This window comes from Puma concolor, chromosome F2 (genome assembly GCF_028749965.1).
Source record: "Puma concolor isolate L17-30 chromosome F2, mPumCon1.1.hap2, whole genome shotgun sequence".
Lineage (NCBI taxonomy): Eukaryota > Metazoa > Chordata > Mammalia > Carnivora > Felidae > Puma > Puma concolor.
Window position 1 is genome coordinate 61,644,531 of NC_141684.1, and position 17,410 is coordinate 61,661,940.

At 40.1% G+C, this 17,410-nt stretch overlaps 1 protein-coding gene across 1 annotated transcript in view; it reads right to left on the reverse strand.

The window, feature by feature from the left end:
• Nucleotides 1–17,410, reverse strand: part of KCNB2 (potassium voltage-gated channel subfamily B member 2) — a 388,657-nt gene that overhangs the window by 344,480 nt on the left and 26,767 nt on the right. The window contains exon 2 of the mRNA XM_025922800.2: nt 16,310–16,993. Coding sequence (XP_025778585.1) covers nt 16,310–16,888 — 579 coding nt within the window. The 5' untranslated portion in view covers nt 16,889–16,993. The remainder of the gene's footprint in view (nt 1–16,309; nt 16,994–17,410) is intronic.

The window sequence follows — 17,410 nt, forward strand, 5'->3', positions numbered from 1 at the left end:
TTTAAGAGAAATGAGGTCTAGTAATACATGTCCTTAATCAAGAAAATGATTTTTCCGAATGCTAATCTCAATCTTAAAATCTGATATTTTGATTCTGACAACATTTATTATTTATTTTAAATCTACACATCCAAAAACAAGTGCTGTGCTAAATACCTGTCTCAATCTTAAATTCAGAAAATGTCGTTCTTCATGAAAAACTCGTTAATTACAAAACTATTTATTTTCTATGAGTAAAAATGTTCTAAACACTTCTGAGTTATTATAGCATTTCTAACAAACTTGAGAGTCTTTGAGGTTCGGCATGGAAAATTTTATGGCTGAGTCTACATTTACTTTGAATCCAATTTTTCTGAGCCAAGTAATTATTTGCAATCAAACATATTACTGTTAATGTATCATAATGACAAGGGATTTAGAAGGTCAATGATCTGTGTTCGATTTCATACCCTACTAACAGATACTTAGATAAGAAATATGAGCCAATGAGCCCAACCGGAAAGCACAAAGTGACAGTCTGATCACTTCCCTCTCTCAAGGAAAAGGCCCTGTTTGTGAACAAGAATAGAGCTATTTATAACTGCTCGACTTCCAGGCTGTTATATTAATACCGGTGATTAACACAAAAGGCGACCATCAGAAGAGCAATGAATGCAAATGCTATACTGTAATCAAACTTTGGAATGGTCAGTTCATTCTTTTTATTTTCATTGTTTCCATCAAGATTCATTTCCCAAAAATAGACCTTTCAAGATTTAAATTTTAATCTGTACTCCAGGTTCCATTACTAAGGTATCACTATAGTGAAAACTTGGACAAACCGAAAAACGTCAATTTCATCAGCTGCTTCTAAGAAGCTTGGTTCTAAAAATGAGATGAAACTAACTTTGATACATTGATGTTACCTACATACATTGATGTTACCTACACAGTCTCATAAAATTCAAAGTGCAACAAATACTTGGGGCGCCTGGGTGGCGCAGTCGGTTAAGCGTCCGACTTCAGCCAGGTCACGATCTCGCGGTCCGTGAGTTCGAGCCCCGTGTCAGGCTCTGGGCTGATGGCTCGGAGCCTGGAGCCTGTTTCCGATTCTGTGTCTCCCTCTCTCTCTGCCCCTCCCCCGTTCATGCTCTGTCTCTCTCTGTCCCAAAAATAAATAAAAAACGTTGAAAAAATTTAAAAAAAAACAAAGTGCAACAGAAGAATACCAAATATTTACGGGGGTGGGGGAGGAGATCCTCTTGGTGATAGTTCAAAATGAATTATTTTGAGTCATAATGGTAATAAGAATTATAACACTACTATGTAAAATTCTCTAGGTGTGCTTCTGTACTAGGCATTCAACTAACTAGTTCATTCAGTCCGCATGATAACTGTATTAGGTTCAAATTTGTAGCCTCTCCCTTATCCCTGAGGATCTGCAGTTCAGCGAGGTCCCCAATCAGCAGTTGCAGAACCAGCCCTCCACCCTAAGTCTGTGTTACCCCTGAGCCTGTGCTCCCCACCACTGTGTTGCCCCACCTCCCTAGCAGCTTCCCACCGGCAACACACAGTTACAGGCCCAACTGTCACCCACCTATGACCTGCTGTGGGAATGTAGACTCTCAAGCAGGGACTCAAGCCGGGTCAGTGCACGGCCCTCCCTGACCTTTCCAACCCGATTCCTCATACTGACAATTTCCCCAGTGTCCCATGCATGCACTGGGCGCTCTAACCCCTTTCTTTCCCCCTAAGTTTATGCCTTCCTCCCTCTTCTCAAAATATTTTCCTATCTCTCCAATTTGGTTCCCTCTCACTTACAAAGTTTTCCCTACCTGCTACAAATTCATAGTATTAGATCCCTCCTCTGAAATTCTAAATGCCATACAAAATGGAAGATTACTTAAGTTTGTTGTATTAAGGACATTTCCTGATCATTTTATACCTATCACTTTTGTCTCCCATAAAGTCTTAAGATCTCCTCAAAGATTATGTCTCCTCTGGTCAGTGCACAAATAACTGGAACAGCAGAACTCAAAGTATACATTAACTTGACAGTCTCCTTTTGCAGTAGAATCAAAAGAATTAAATTACAGTACAACACTACTAAAAACTTAAAAACTGACATATGATAAGGTCAAAAGAATTAACAAATGAAAATGATTTTACTCTTAGCAGCCACCTCATGAAAATTCTTAGAAGGCACATAGAAAGCTGAGAGGTTTGTCTTCAAACTTTAATTTTATGAATTATTAAATTGAAACACGTCAAAAATACTTCCTAAGTGACTGGGAATTTTTAAAAGGTGTTGACTAAGGTTATTCCTAAAAAACCCACCCAAATGAGAAAACCCAAAAGAGAAAATCCCACCAGTGCAGTCTAAAGTATCAGAATAATATAGGAACATACCAAGTAGCATGCAGATAGCAATACTGAGCTTAAAAAGGAATGCCTAGGGGCGCCTGGGTGGCTCAGTCGGTTGAGCGTCCGACTTCAGCTCAGGTCACGATCTCGCGGTCCGTGAGTTCGAGCCCCGTGTCAGGCTCTGGGCTGATGGCTCAGAGCCTGGAGCCTGTTTCCGATTCTGTGTCTCCCTCTCTCTCTGACCCTTCCCCGTTCATGCTCTCTCTCTCTCTGTCTCAAAAATAAATGTTAAAAAAAAAAAATTAAAAAAAATTAAAATAAAAAATAAAAAAATTAAAAAAAATTAAAAAAAAAATTAAAAAAAAATAAATAAAAAGGAATGCCTAATTTCTATATAAAAACAAACAAACAAACAAACTCAAACTACAAGTTTCCAGAAAATATATTTTTGGATTACAACAAAAGCCAGTTCCCCTAAATTGAAAACATTATGATTCTTTTAGCTTTTGTAGTAAAAATAGATTTCTGATCTCCCTTTCTTACATTATGCCATTAAGAATTTATTTTTTTCAGACTCTCTTCTTACTCCTACAAAGAGACGCCATACTGGAGTTCTGCCTGGATTCAAATCTGGGGCTCATCCCTTTTTGTGACTTTTTCTGAGTAATGGGATTGTTCCACTTGGGGCCAAGGTCCTTCCAAAGGTTGGATGGTTGAATGTGAAGAAGTGATCTCTCCATCCTCTAGAGGGCGTGGAAGGACTGCACGTCCACTGGGGGGCCCAATCAAGCTCTTCTCCCCACTCCCCAATTCATACACAGCTACATTTTCCCTATCACAAGGGTTCTCAGAACCTGCAGTTCAGATAAAATGAGCAATCTTAACAAAGCAAAGCATCTGAAAGCTTGCCTTTCAGCAGCACCTGACGCCTTTCTCTGCATAAACTCTGTGGCATACAGAGCAGCCTACACGCCATTCTAGAGGAAGAATTTATACAATGTAAAAATGGAAAACCCACATCTATGGCTCTTAGCCTATTTCAAAAACATAAAGCCACTTAAAATGAGTAAGATATCCAGCTTCCTTAAACTGCCTAAAACAAACCTAGCATTACTCTGGTCTCAACACGGGGATGAGATATTCAATCTCTATCTGTGTCGTTTAATTTTTACAGAGAAATTGAAGTATTGTGAAATATTTGCTCTTTCTCTTACTTCTACCCTTCGGTGCCATTTGGTGGCAAGTAATGAGTGTTTGGTATGTGCCGAGAACTGCACTAGGTATCAGGAACTGAAAATGAAGAGACGTGGTTTGATCCCTCAAGGGTACAACCCGGTTGGCGAGACGAGCCCAGCACAGATAGAATATCCAGATTACAAGTATGAGGAAAGAGCTAGGGAAAAACAGAGGAGGAGGTGACATCATGGAAGAGGGACACACAAACTGAGACACAAGGAAGGAGAGAAAAGGGGCAAAGGGCATTCTAGGTCAGGAAAGCGGTGTGGCCACAGAGCCACGAATGTGTTAGTTGCGTACAGGTGTGGCTGCAGCCAGTTTATGAGTCGCCCTCGTGCAACTTAGAAAAAAGATGTCCTCTCTGGATGGAGGTAGCCACGTAAGAGTACTGCTTGTTGAGTGCAGTAAACAACCTGTCTAGAGCAGAGCCCTGTCTTCAGAAATGGTTAATAATCTGGAATAACCGGCGCAATATGTATGAGGGGTGGAAAGGCATGTGACTGGATAGGAAGGTCGGGAAGAATCCCAAATGCAAGGCTGAGGAGTTTGACCTACAGCACAGACGATGAGAAATCACTGCGCCTCACAGTTCAGAAGGGACCCAATCACGTTTCAAAAGGTAATTCCGCTGGCTACATGGAGAACAGATTAGAACCAGAGGGGGATAAAGTCCAGTTCACGACATCGCCCCAACCCAAGTATGAGGTGGTCATAGCCTCGCCTATGGCAGTGGGTCCAGGGCTCCAAGTGAGGAGAAAAGGAGGCAAAAGCAACTGCAATAGGGACAGAGTACAGATTTGGTGGGCAGTGGAATCAGAGTTCCCGATTCCAAAAGGAGAGCAGCTTCATCCACGACCGGAGTTCAAGATGGGAAACGTTTAGGCTGGGATTTATAAGAGCTCGTTGTCCTGCAGGATGGCAAGGGGGTGCAGCAGTCAGATGACTAGCTGTCACACACCAAACTCTCCAATGAGTACCGGATAGTGATGGGAAAGGAATGATAAATGCAACTGGACAGAGAGAAAAATTGTGGGGAAGTCTTGGTAGATGGGATCGAAATTCCAATATGCCTCTTGGTGAGGGACAAGAGACACAAATGTGCTATTTCTGGGCTTCAGCCTCTCTCATCTGTATAATGGGATAAACGATGTTTCCGCAAAGGGCTGACACAAAGTAACACTAGCCAAACCAGGGCCCAAGGGCCAACTCCAGCCGGCAGTCAAGTCTCCCTGGAACCCAGCTATGCTCATTTGTTTGCGTGCTGTCTAGGGGTGCTTTCGCACTCCAAGAGCAGAGTTGAGTAGTTGTGACAGAGACCGTATGGCCCACAAAGCTGAAAATACTCACTCTCTGGCCCTTTAGAGCAAATGTTTGCTGACCTGTGTTGTAAAGGGTCCGTGTGGAAAACCCCAGAGTTCAATGTACGGCACACGGCCGATGTTCAAATATAAACGTTTTCCCTTCTGCTCTTCAAGGAAGGTCACGCTAATTATCGAAGGGACGAGAAAATACGGCCTTCACTTCAGGACTCTGGGCTGTAGGGAACAAGGTTCATTTTTTCCAGGTAGTGAAGGAAGCAGTATTGTTAGAAGAGAATCGGGCTTAAAATAAGAAGAAAGGCTAAGTGTTGCAAGAACACTCTGATGACATCAGGAAGTTATAGCTACACCTCACAGAGGACTTTGAAAACATTAGCTAATACAGCCTTGCAAAAAGCATCTGTTACTGTATCAGGTATCAATTAACCAGTCTCTTCCCCCAGAATTAAATTTCTGCTCAAAACAGAAGGCTCTGGGGATACTGACAACTATTATCAGGGAGTGGAAAGAAAAAGCAGCTTAATTTCAGCAGCCAGAGCTCATGAATTAAGGAAGGGTATAGGATGGGTAAGGAAACAGATTCCTTCCAATGGAGAGGAAAAGTACTACTTAGATTCTGATTTTAAAGTGTCTAGGAGAAAAAAGTCTACCTACTCTTAGACTCTGATGCTTTGGGATAAAAGGAAACAAATGACTGTTTATAAGCTAAAGACAAAATGAAGTCTGTATTTTTTCAGGTTTATCCACCTTCTCTAATTTGGAATCTTCACTAAATTCAATTCCACTGAAATTTAAGTAGATATCATCTCAAAAAAAATATTAAAACCAGGCTTTAAAAACAGTGAAATCCAATTGAGCCTAAGGAACTAAATGGAAAATCAATAGTTTCCTGTACAGCATGGTGACTAGAGTTCGTAACACTGTATTTGCTATATCTGAAAGTTCCTAAGAGAATAGATCTTAGACCTCCTCAACACAAGAAAAAAAATTTTTGTAACTATGTATGAACTATGTATGGTAATAGATATTAACTAGACTTATAGTGGCCATAATCCTGCAATATGTATAAATATAAAATCATTATGTTGTACACCTGAAACTGATGTAATGTATGTCAACTGCACCTCAACTTAAAAAAAAACAAAAAACAAAAAACAAAAAAACAGTTGTTGTGGGAAGTGGAACTAAAACATCCCCTGATGGGGAGGGTTCATGAGGGCACCTGCAGGGCTGTATGTGAAGTGGGCAGTGAGACAGGTTCTCTTTTGCATTCCCAATAAACAGCAGAGACCTATCATCTAACTTTCAGACTCAACTTGAGATGTGTGCATCAAAGTGTGGCAGAATAGAAAAGCATTGGCTTTGGCACATGACAGATGATTTAACAATGATGGAAAACATAGAGCCCTAAACAATTTTTTCCATTGAAACATAACATTTCTTTCTTTAAGTACATACATGTACCTCACATATTATTAAAATATGCCTATCAACACAGTTTGGTACCCTTTAAAATACCTCATGTATAACCTATACATAAAACTTTGAAAAAAAAAGAGTGTGATCAGCACTTTGCAAATACTCCATGTAATTTAAATTATTTATAATGGCTCATGAGCTAAAGTTTGAAAAATAAAGACCAGTGCTTAAAAAACAGATTTTTGCTTTGAATTTTAATATTGCTCATAATGCAATTACTTTTTACTTACATAATACAATTTTCACACCTGCAGAATTCACTTAAGAAATATAATAAAATGTGCTAGGTTTTTTACATAGCAAATATATAATAGCAAGTTCATGTTATACTAGATTCTAGCCTACTATTTCATATTTTCTTTCATTGCATTTGTAGTCCATTGCAGCTGTGGTATGATAAATTGTCACTTTTTAAAAAACAGGATTGCCCACCAATGTTTTTCTACCTCTAAACTAAAAGCTGCACTGAAATGGAACAGGTTGCTCACCTTAAGGATATTACGTGAGGCCCCCTGCTAGTTTGCCAAAGTGAACATTTCCACTGTATTAATAAAATTCACCTAATTTTTCACAGCACAAATATGCTGCTATCCTTCATAGATAGCGGCAATGAATTATTTTTCAATCCAACCAAATTCTGGTTGAAACCGTATGCTTGGATACCAATGTAAAAGTAAGTTCTAAAATGTTACCAAAGATAAGTGTAACTCTAACATGTATGTAAACTGAAATTTGAATGTTTAGAAGAAAAAAACCTAATTCAAGGAACAAATATAGTTGAGGATTTAATTCAGATGATACCAGCGAAGACATGTGCATTTCAATATCCAAAATTGTGCTCTCAGTTTTATATTAATTAGTGCTAAAACAATGGAAGCCTAGGAGTTCTTTTACTCATGTGCAAATATCCTGAGGTCTATTTCAGTGAAGGGTACCACAACCAAGCAGCCCCATTCATAGCTGCATAGGGGATACTTGGCTGTCCTTGGCAGCGCTGTGGCATAGGAGAGAGAAGCTATTTAAAGTGGCATTCAACACTTGTGGTTGTGTCAGGAGTGACTCAACGAGACATAAGTAAAAGCGTGAAATCTAGGGTGGCAATGACCTCTAGCATCCTGAAACAAAATCCTAGGAGACTAATGAAAATACTTCTTGCTGCTATTCTTGGACCATTAGAGTACTTTCCATGGACTTCATGCCCGATCAGGTTATCACAAAAGTCTGAATAGCTGTCTTACTTGGATGACAAAGTTGCATCTTCCCTAAATTACCAAATGTTCATTGAAGTTCACTGTATTTTTGTGCAGGTAGATTTTTTTAATATAATATGCTCTTATGGAGAGGTGCCAGTGTATATAAATAACAGGTACTCCCCACCCCTTCACACACACACACACACACACGCACAGACACACAAGAACAGACCTAGTTCAGGTCCCAGTCAGTGAAGACTGATACTACCTGGTTCACCTACCCTAGACACACAAACTTCACTACAAATGTTAGTTGTATCTATATACTTTGGGTTTCTGTCTTTAGTAATATCCAGAGTTCTTTCACTTAAAGCGTTATAAAGACATTACGATTTAAGGGGGAAATACATTTGCTTTATGCATTAGAAAAGAAGTTAATGCAAACATAGATGTACACACAGCCAAAACTAATTAATACATAGATGCAAAATCTGATATAGTTTTGATGTTAGTTTTTAGTGAATCCTATAAAAGTTTTGGAGGGATGAGAGCAAATGTCTTCCTCTTCCACTTTTCCACATGTCTCTGTGCCAGTCACTATGTGTTTTTCTCCCCATTGGTCCATGTCTAGCTACTTTACTCTAGATTGGTCATATGTATGGATGAAGGCTGACATAGCAATTACAGAGAAGTCTCAGTCTCCTCAAGTCCTTCAAAGTTCTGATTGTAAATTATAAAGTCCTCATCAACTCTATCCCAGGAGATGTGGGGACACAGTAGGTTGGGTGAAGGGCTGAATATTGGTGATAGATACATAAAGTGTGGCTTGTGGAACATGCCAGCTCTCTTGGCCTGTAGACTCCTTTATCCTTCTCTGGTCCAGTGCAGAGGTAGGAGGGGTTTTAATGACCAGGCTGCTGGTGGGCAAGAATAATTTCCAGGCTGGCTGCTACCTTAAAAAGCTTCTGTCACTCTTGGAATACCTAACTAGGGTATTTTTAATGAGGAATATGTCATGAGGGCTTTGTAAATGTCTACTGTTCCATATAATCTCTATAAAATACAGGAAATTTAATAAGAGTTGGTATATGTAACAATAAGAAGTGGAAAATGGGTTTCGGCTAACAGTTCTGAGTGACCAGCTAAGCTTACTCTCTATCAGAGTCAACTAGTTCCAACAAACCAATCTTATATTATATGGAATTCAGATTTATGCCTCAGCACATTATAGATTATTGAATGTCATAGAACTCTGAGGTTGCTCTCAAATAGAACAAAACCACAAATGCTCAATCAGTGCCAAAACCAAAAAAAAAAAAAAAATCTATTGTAATCTATGGTTACTTCATGAATTATGCATCAGCAGCTGGAGGTTTTGTTTTGTTGTTGTTTTTTTTTTCCTGTGTAATCATGCTTTGATCAAAAAGGAACTTTTATTCTAGTAATTCTTTTAGAATCAACTTTGTTAATTATATTGAAAATATCTTTCTTCATTAGAATGGTCAATTCACATTGATAGAGCTCAGATAAGAACACTTAATCTGAAGTCTTATTCAAACATTTCCAGAGTCTTCCAAAGTGGGAAGTGTTAACTATTGTGACCATTCCTTCATAGTAATTGTGCTTACCTGAAATAGTACATCATTCACTTTGTAAAGTCTCTCACTTGAAATAAAGAAAACAAATCTGTTAATAACCAAAGTGTACATGAATTTTCAAAACCAGAATATTTAAATACTTCCAACATACTCTGTTTTGTGATAAAATTAGATAGTGTACAAAGAACTCCTTAGTTTTGTTTGGTTGTTGTTGTGGGTTTTTTTTACTTTGAAAATTATAATTACTTATTGAGGTTTAAAAATCAAGTTGGAAGGGAATCTGAAAATCTTACTCTAATGTTAATGAAAACCAATGATTTTTCAAAACAGATGGAAAAATTGCTTGAAAATTAAGACAGGCCTTCCTTGAATGGAACAAAGAAGCAAAGAGAAAAAGTACATGACTCTTGGGTAATTTCTTTTTTTTTTTCAAAAATATTCACATGTAAGGTAATCATTTCATTTATTGCCCAAACTGGGACATTTTTTAAGAGTGAAAGGAGATGCTGCTAATAATTAGCATCAGACAAAAGGCATTAACCAGGGCATTCTCAGTAAAACCAGGGCCTATGCACCCTTGGTAAGAGAACGTGCAATGTGATTTTTTATCAATTTCCTCTTCTGTTCTCACCATCCTTTCCCTGATCAAATGAGGTCAAGTGGACAAAAAGTGGTGCATTTTCAGGGCAGCCTTTCAGGGAAAGTGGAGAAGCATGGATCTCAAAATAGGACCACTAGAGCTAAAGAATGGAATATTGGAGACATTTAAATCAAAACCCAACATTTTCTGTCTTATCTGTTTTATTTTTTTATGTCTAATTTATTCCAGGCTTTCAACCAGTTAGTCTGCATGAATTATATATTTTAGAAAGAAAAAAAAAACATGTATCTCCAATCTGAACCTCTACAGACTGGCAAAATTCTTTTAAGCTATCCTGTCTGAACTCTCATGCCATGTTATGGGAAGAGCAGGAACAACATAATCTGTACAGCTGGGCTGTGGAAAGGAAAGGGCAAGAAGAGAAAACCATAAACAACACAGAAACAGCATGACTGGCACACTAATTAGGCCACTGGCAATCCTAGATAGGAACCAGGGAACTGCACACTCCACAGAGGTGCCCTGATGAAGGGAGATTTCCGTGTGTGCTCACACTGCATCAGATTGTTTTGGGAGTCCTCTTAGGGTTTTAATGGCTACTCTTGTTGTATCACTAAAACACTCATCAGAAAGCTAATGCAGAGCTATGTATGGGCAGATTGTTCACCTGACTCTGTGTATGGGTGTGTTTATGTGTGTGTGTGTGTGTGTGTGTATACACATATATATACACACATATTATACATACACATACACTGTATGCTTCCCCTGCTATCTGTAGGTTCTCTTTATGACAGTTTGCTTTTTTAAATTGATTTTTAATGTTTATTTATTTTTGAAAGAGAGACAGAATGTGAACGGGGGGAGGGGCAGAGAGAGAGAGAGACACAGAATCTGAAGCAGGTTCCAGGCTCCGAGCTGTCCACACAGGGCCCAACATGGGGCTCAAACTCACAAACCACGAAATCATGACCTGAGCCAAAGTCAGAAGCTTAACCAACTGAGCCACCCAGGCACCCCTATGCCACTTTGCTTTTATGAAAGACCCACATTAGTACCTGTTTTCACTCAATGAGAGAAAATGGGAATAGAATTTTTCACTTTTATGAAATGCTGTTTCTTTGTTTTATACCACTTCAGCTTACAAAAGATTTCATAGGAATGCTCTATTTTCAGATAATGGGGGAAACCTGTGTATGTACACATGTGTACACACACACACACACACACACACACACACACACACACACACACGAAAGTTCTGTTCTTGGACTAAAAGTCAATAATTGGTGGTACTGTTCCAATATCTTTCTTTTTTTTAATCCAAAGCATTAGAATAACTTATCTGTAAACTAGAAATAGAATGGCAATGTCATGCATTCTTTTCCCGTTGGTGAGTACACAGGAGTTTTAATTTTATTTGGATTTATTTTCTTTTGACTGTATCTGTGACTCGAGACGCCCACACTCTAATTCAGTTAGAAGGTAGAAACTCAGAACTTTGACCTCTGGCTCTCCAGAGAGCTGGAGTTCCAGGGACAGACTCTCTTCATCTGCTACTACTGGCCTCCCTCTTGACCCAAAACTGTCTATGGTCTCCCAGTCCTTCCCACGCCTGCTTTAGGTGCCATGCTGTGCCATGTCAATGGTGAAGGTCATGTGGTGAAGGTCATGTGTGGAGGTAATGAGCTGGAGGCGGGAAACACAGTCTCCTTTCTCCTGTTGCATGCATTCTCCATGGGATCAATGTCACTGCCAAAGGGAGAAAATTGGTCCTTGTGGGCAAGGGTAAAAAAACATCTTAGATATTACAATAATCTGTAGCTGTCCAAGCTCCACCCTACCTGACAAAATCTTATTCCTTAGTATTTAGTTTCTGTCTTTAGGGAGAATTTAAATTTAACTTAATTTTTGTCCGCAGGGGGGCCATTAACAAAAAAAGGTTGAGAAATAATTCTCTAGTCAATCTGCTTCCCTTTCCTGAGGGAGGAGGTAGAGGCAGCAGTGGAGAGAGGAAGGAAGGGAGGAGGCGAGGAGGCAGGATGGAGAAGGAGAGAATGGGAAGAACATAAGAGGATGAGGGAGGGATCCTTAGGTAAGCAAGTGGTGGCTGTAGATACATAGGAAAAGTGAGAAGGGGAAGCAGATGATAAGCGGTGCCCTGCCCCCACTCGACCTGGAACCCTGCCCAACAGGGTTGTTGGGTGGCTCTCACTGCACTTGTTCAGATGAACAGAAATATCTTTCTGCAGCCTTAATACTGTTCTTATCAAATAAGAGCTGCTTATCGTCCAGCTTCCTGACCTGACTCGAGATGGGTCTGTTGGCCGGCATTGTCCTGAGCACCACATACACCTATGTGCCCTGGCTGACGCTTGCCTCCAAAGGCTCAGCCGTTTCCTAACTGGCTTTGCCTGAAGACAGCTGGCTTCCTTTGTCCTTGACCTTCTTCAGGTATCTAAAGTGAAAGCACTGTATAGTACTGAGCCTCTTTCCTTTCGGCTCTCAGGTGGGCCATGCTCCTTGTTGGCTATTGTTTCATCCCAAAGGCTGCCAATACCACCTGCCACAGGATCCACCTCCCTTAAATGCTTTCAAACACCTCTTGGACTAAAGTTTCTCTAGTGCAAAATTTAAAGGAGAACAGCTCCTGCAGTCCATTTGGGAAAAGGCCAAAGAGAAGGGAGAAAAATGTTTCCAAGGCAGAGGCTGCCTAAATTGCCCAGGGCTGGAAGAGGCACAGGATCAAGTCTAATTCCAATTCACTGCCCAGGAAACTGGCAGCCAGCAAGGCCCATCTTCTCCCCTTGCACATTCCCATGAAACGCATGCCAGCACCAGGATTCCATGTCATGGTAATGCAGAGAGTTGGGCCAACCATCCCATACATCCAGTTGGTGGGTCCTACATTCACAAACAGCCTCAAGGTTAAATTTTGTCCCCTGTCTCTATGCAAGGGGATTCAGTTACCCAGGTACTTGACTAATGAGACCGAAAGAACACAAAGTCCATCATACAGATATAAGCTCGTGTCCAGTACCAGATCATACCACACCACAGGAAACTATGAAACAACAATTTCTATTAGCCCTTTTATTATTTTGTGAAAAGTACAATTCTATTCCATGTTATGCTGTTTATGTGTAAAAATGTCTATTTGTTAAATATAGACATTTAAAATATACCATCCTTCTGAACTCTGCTTTGGCATGGTTGTCAGTGATTACTGTACTACAAAGTTCAATTAATAGAAGTGACACCAGGAAGAATGTTCTCTAACAGCCAAATTGTTACCTTCAGGGTCATGCCCAAAGACAAAATACAACAGGTCAATGGGCTTTGTGATGCTGTGTATCACAGCGGATGCACGTAGCATGGATTATGGCATGATAACTGAAGTGATTATGGAGTATTTATTCCATGTCACTGGAATAAATTTTAACCTATTGTGGAATATTTGACATAAAAGGTCAAGTTTTTCCTTTTATGCCAGGGATTTGGTAAGTAAATTCATAACTTTTAAACTTTCTTTACTATAGAAATATTAATTATAAAATACAGAAAAACCAAAAGAGAAAAAAACACCACTTTCAAGGATATGCAATACCTGTTTAAGCTAAGAGATTACTTTTTAAATTCTGAAGAAAAGAGTGTCTTTCTACATGTCCATTTTATTATTTTTTTAATGTTTATTTATTTTGAGAGAGAACATATGTGTGTGAGAGCCGGGGAGGCACAGGGCGAGAGAGAGAGAGAGAGAGAGAGAGAGAGAGAGAGAGAGAGAGGGAGAGGGAGAGAGAGAGAAGAGAGAGAGAATCCCAGGCAGGCTCCATGTTGTCAACTCAGAGCCCCACATGGGGCTTGATCCTGGGAACAGTGACGTCATGACCTGAACTGAAATCAAGAGTTGGACGCTTAATCAACTGAGCCACCCAGATGCCCCTCTACATGTTCACTTTAATGTGTGTAACCCACAGAGAGAATTCTATATATGTTCAACTGAATTATCAAACTGAACAAGCAATCATAGTAATCACAAGGTGAACAGATTCTCCTCCAAAGATATCTCACCTCCTGAGCAAGTCAGGAAAAACACATAGATTCCAAGCATTCCAACCAAGAGCTTCATAGTATAAGCAGGATCCTGATGTACCCATCACACAAACAGTGAGGGCTGGAGTATCATCCTACTGCAGTTTTAACAAAACAAACTGTTCCTAAGTTGTAAAAATACTATTCACACATAGCACTCACCTCACCACGAATTATTCTAGAGAAATAACAAGTTATATGATTTGAGAAGAGTACAGGAAAAGGTAGTGGTTTATATAAGACATCGTGCAGAGCTGTTTTTAAAAGGTTCCAAACCTCAGACAAATGAACAATATTTTCACTAAACTACCATATAATCAAATGTAAATAACTTCCATAATGTTTCTCCATTCAAACAGAGAGGAAAATGTAGATATTTAAATAAACAAATACAAACCCTTTATGAAAGTTTAGTAAAGAATCTACGCAGGTTAGCAAAGATTTGCTTAGCTTGATTAATAATTTGGAAACAAATTTATTATTTATAACTACATTAAAATTTCCAAAACAATGTCCTTAGCTGCTAGGTATAAAGTGTAGGTAGATATCTTATCTGATATCTAATTTGAAGCAAGTTTCAACAATCTATCTGATGCGTAGGGGTATATAATAGCATAATGTAATAGGCCATTATCGTTACCTTCTTAGAGATGAAGAGATGGCTGTCTAAAATTTAGGCATTAAATGAACTCCCTCATCTGGGAAATCAGGTTATTGACCCTATTCTATCCTTAATAGAAATTCTTCAGAAAAACAAATGTGTGTACCTTAAGATTTTTTCTATTAACAGTACCTAATTGTTAATAATGTTGTTGTAAGCAAATAAGCCATATTAACCTTCAAATTTTCTGTGATTTAGTTGCTTATTTTTACATATTTGGCTACCACCCTCTGGAACATTTGATGGAACGATGATTTTGACCTCAATTGCTTACAGGCTTGAAAGAGTTCATTTAACACCTCCAAACAATCTCATTCATCTTCAAAATTCACTCCATACTTTTAGCAGTGACTCAAATATGCAACCTAATATTTGATGCTAGAAAGAGCAGTAACCTTTCTCAACCAAAACCCACAAGTGTAGCACATCTATTTCTTTCTTACAGATAAAAGAAAACAAATTATTCATAACTACAAAAAGACCTAGTTGAAATCTGTCCATTTGCTGTAAGATGTGCATTCTCCTCATCGCGTACAACAGAACTCTATTTTATTTCACTTATTTCCATGTCCTGGCCACAAGGTAAAACACCTCTAGAAGAAAACAAGATGCAAAACTAGGCATATCAAACAATGCAGAGGCGGTTTTATGACCATCCGCATTCAGTTCATTTGTATACACTATTTACATGTTGTAGATTATCAGATAGGATCTTAATTTCCAGCCAAATGGTGCATATGGCCTATTATACTTCCATAATCTTTACTGTTTTTAAGAAATAATAATTGAAAAAATTCTAAGTAATTCAAAGAATTCATATGATGACACGTTTTTCTGCTATTTTTCTTCTCTCTATTCCACATTCCATTTTCATCTATTATGCACAAAATACCAATACTATGCTTCTGCAGCTAAAGATGACTCTTGACACTTTATTCATTATTCATATTGCAATACAGTACTAAATATATGGGATGAAAATCAGTTTGCACTAACCCCCAAAGCTCTAAATAAAATTAGACAAACAGAATCATGCATTTGAATTAAATGCTGCAATTCATGGCAAAACAAAACAAACTTACTCTGAGATCTAGACATAAGCAGCTACAGTGGAAACATGAATTTACCTTCATTTTAAGCAAACAGGATGAACTCTGAGGTAGAGTAACGCCTCAGTTGTGGAAAAAAACGATACACCAACAGTACGAAACATTATTGTCAGAGTAGACTTCACAAGGGAGGTAAATGGATGCATTCTGGACGCTGACTTTGCGTGACCTTGCACAGCTTCATAAGATGGCCTCTTCCTCACGCATAGACCACCCTGCTCCTGCAGCCCTCTCAACAACACCGGGCCATACTCTCTCTTTACCATGATCCTCTAAAGAACCAGGCCAGGAGGCACCTCCTCCAACCTCAGTGACAGCACCGTGCCTCTATCCAAGGGGCCCAGGCCCCAGCCTTCTGCAGGACTCTGCATGTGATGGCCCCAGTGAGGGCTGTCTCCTCAAACTCTAGCCACCACCACCACACAGCACCATGGAAACCAGAACCCTTCCAAAGCCTCTGTTGCCCAGGCCTGTTCCTACCCAATAACCATATTTAAGAAAGAGCAATGCCATCGGATGACATTACATGGGAAGAATAACTCTGAGTCTCTAAGCTTCTGGAAAGTGTCTTTCACCCTGTAGCCACACAACACCTGAAACGAAGACAATCGCGCTCTCTGGGAAGTAGGCAACACCTTTCCGACCACACACAGGGAAGCAACGCCCCGCTTTTCATACCTTTGCAGCCACGGACGAGTTAGGTTTCTCCAGCAAGTCCCAGAGCTTCTTCCTTTTCTCCGGGCAGCAGGTGTTGTCAAACTCTTCTCCCTCCCGCTCTCGCATCGTCTCGGCCTCCCGCCTCAGTTCTTCGTTCATCTGCTCCTTCTTTTGGTGATACCTGGCTTGGCAGCAGGACTCCAGGTAGATCTCATCAATCCCCCAGTAATCGAGCTCCTGGCCAAAAGAGAGCGCACACATTTCTTCCATCATGTGGAGTTTCCCCGTCCGGTAGAAATTTAAGATGGAAGTGAAGGCCCCCGGATGCCGGTCAAAGAAATACTCGTTCTCACTGAGGTTGTAGTCGTCGCACACCTCCAGGAGGCTCTCGTGCGTGTTGCAGTCCCGGAGCTTCCCCAAGCGCGTCCGCGGCAGCCGGTCCAACGTTCTCCACAACACTTCGTGATTGAGGCCCCCCACGTTGATTTTCACCCTCCGCGAGCACGTCTTGCTCCTGATGATGTCCACAGGTTCCGGCGGAAGGGAGAGCGTTGACCTTGAAGTCTTCCTGTTTAAGCCAGGGGGAGCCTTTTCTGCCATTTTGAACCGGGCAAAGCCACACAGCCAGGATCCTCAAAAAGTCTGAGCTGTGGGAGGGTCAGCTGAAGCGATATCCCTCTGAGGCAGGCATGTCCACCAACACAACTGGAAAAAAGCAACAATCAATCAGTTACTTCCACTTTCCTAAGGCATTTCCCATTCTCTGGGATCGCTTTGTTGTTCGTGCACAACCAGGAGGTATATATGGTATTAATTACCACGTATTGATGGAGATGGGAATCTTTGCCTTAAGATAGGAGAAAAGAGGAAAAGGCAAAACAATGCACTACACACACAGAAGAGGCTGTGCATTCGATTTTATACATCTAGAGGTTGGCAACTCCCAAATTTATCACCAGAGACCACTTTCTCAAGCTCTAGGCTCAAATATCTGTGTTGAACAGCTCGTTCTAGATGAACCACAAACACCTTGAACTAAACTGACCACACCTCCAACCTGCCCACCAGTTCCTGTCCCTTCTCCATTTCAGATTTCTGGCTCTCCTCATACCCACACCCAGC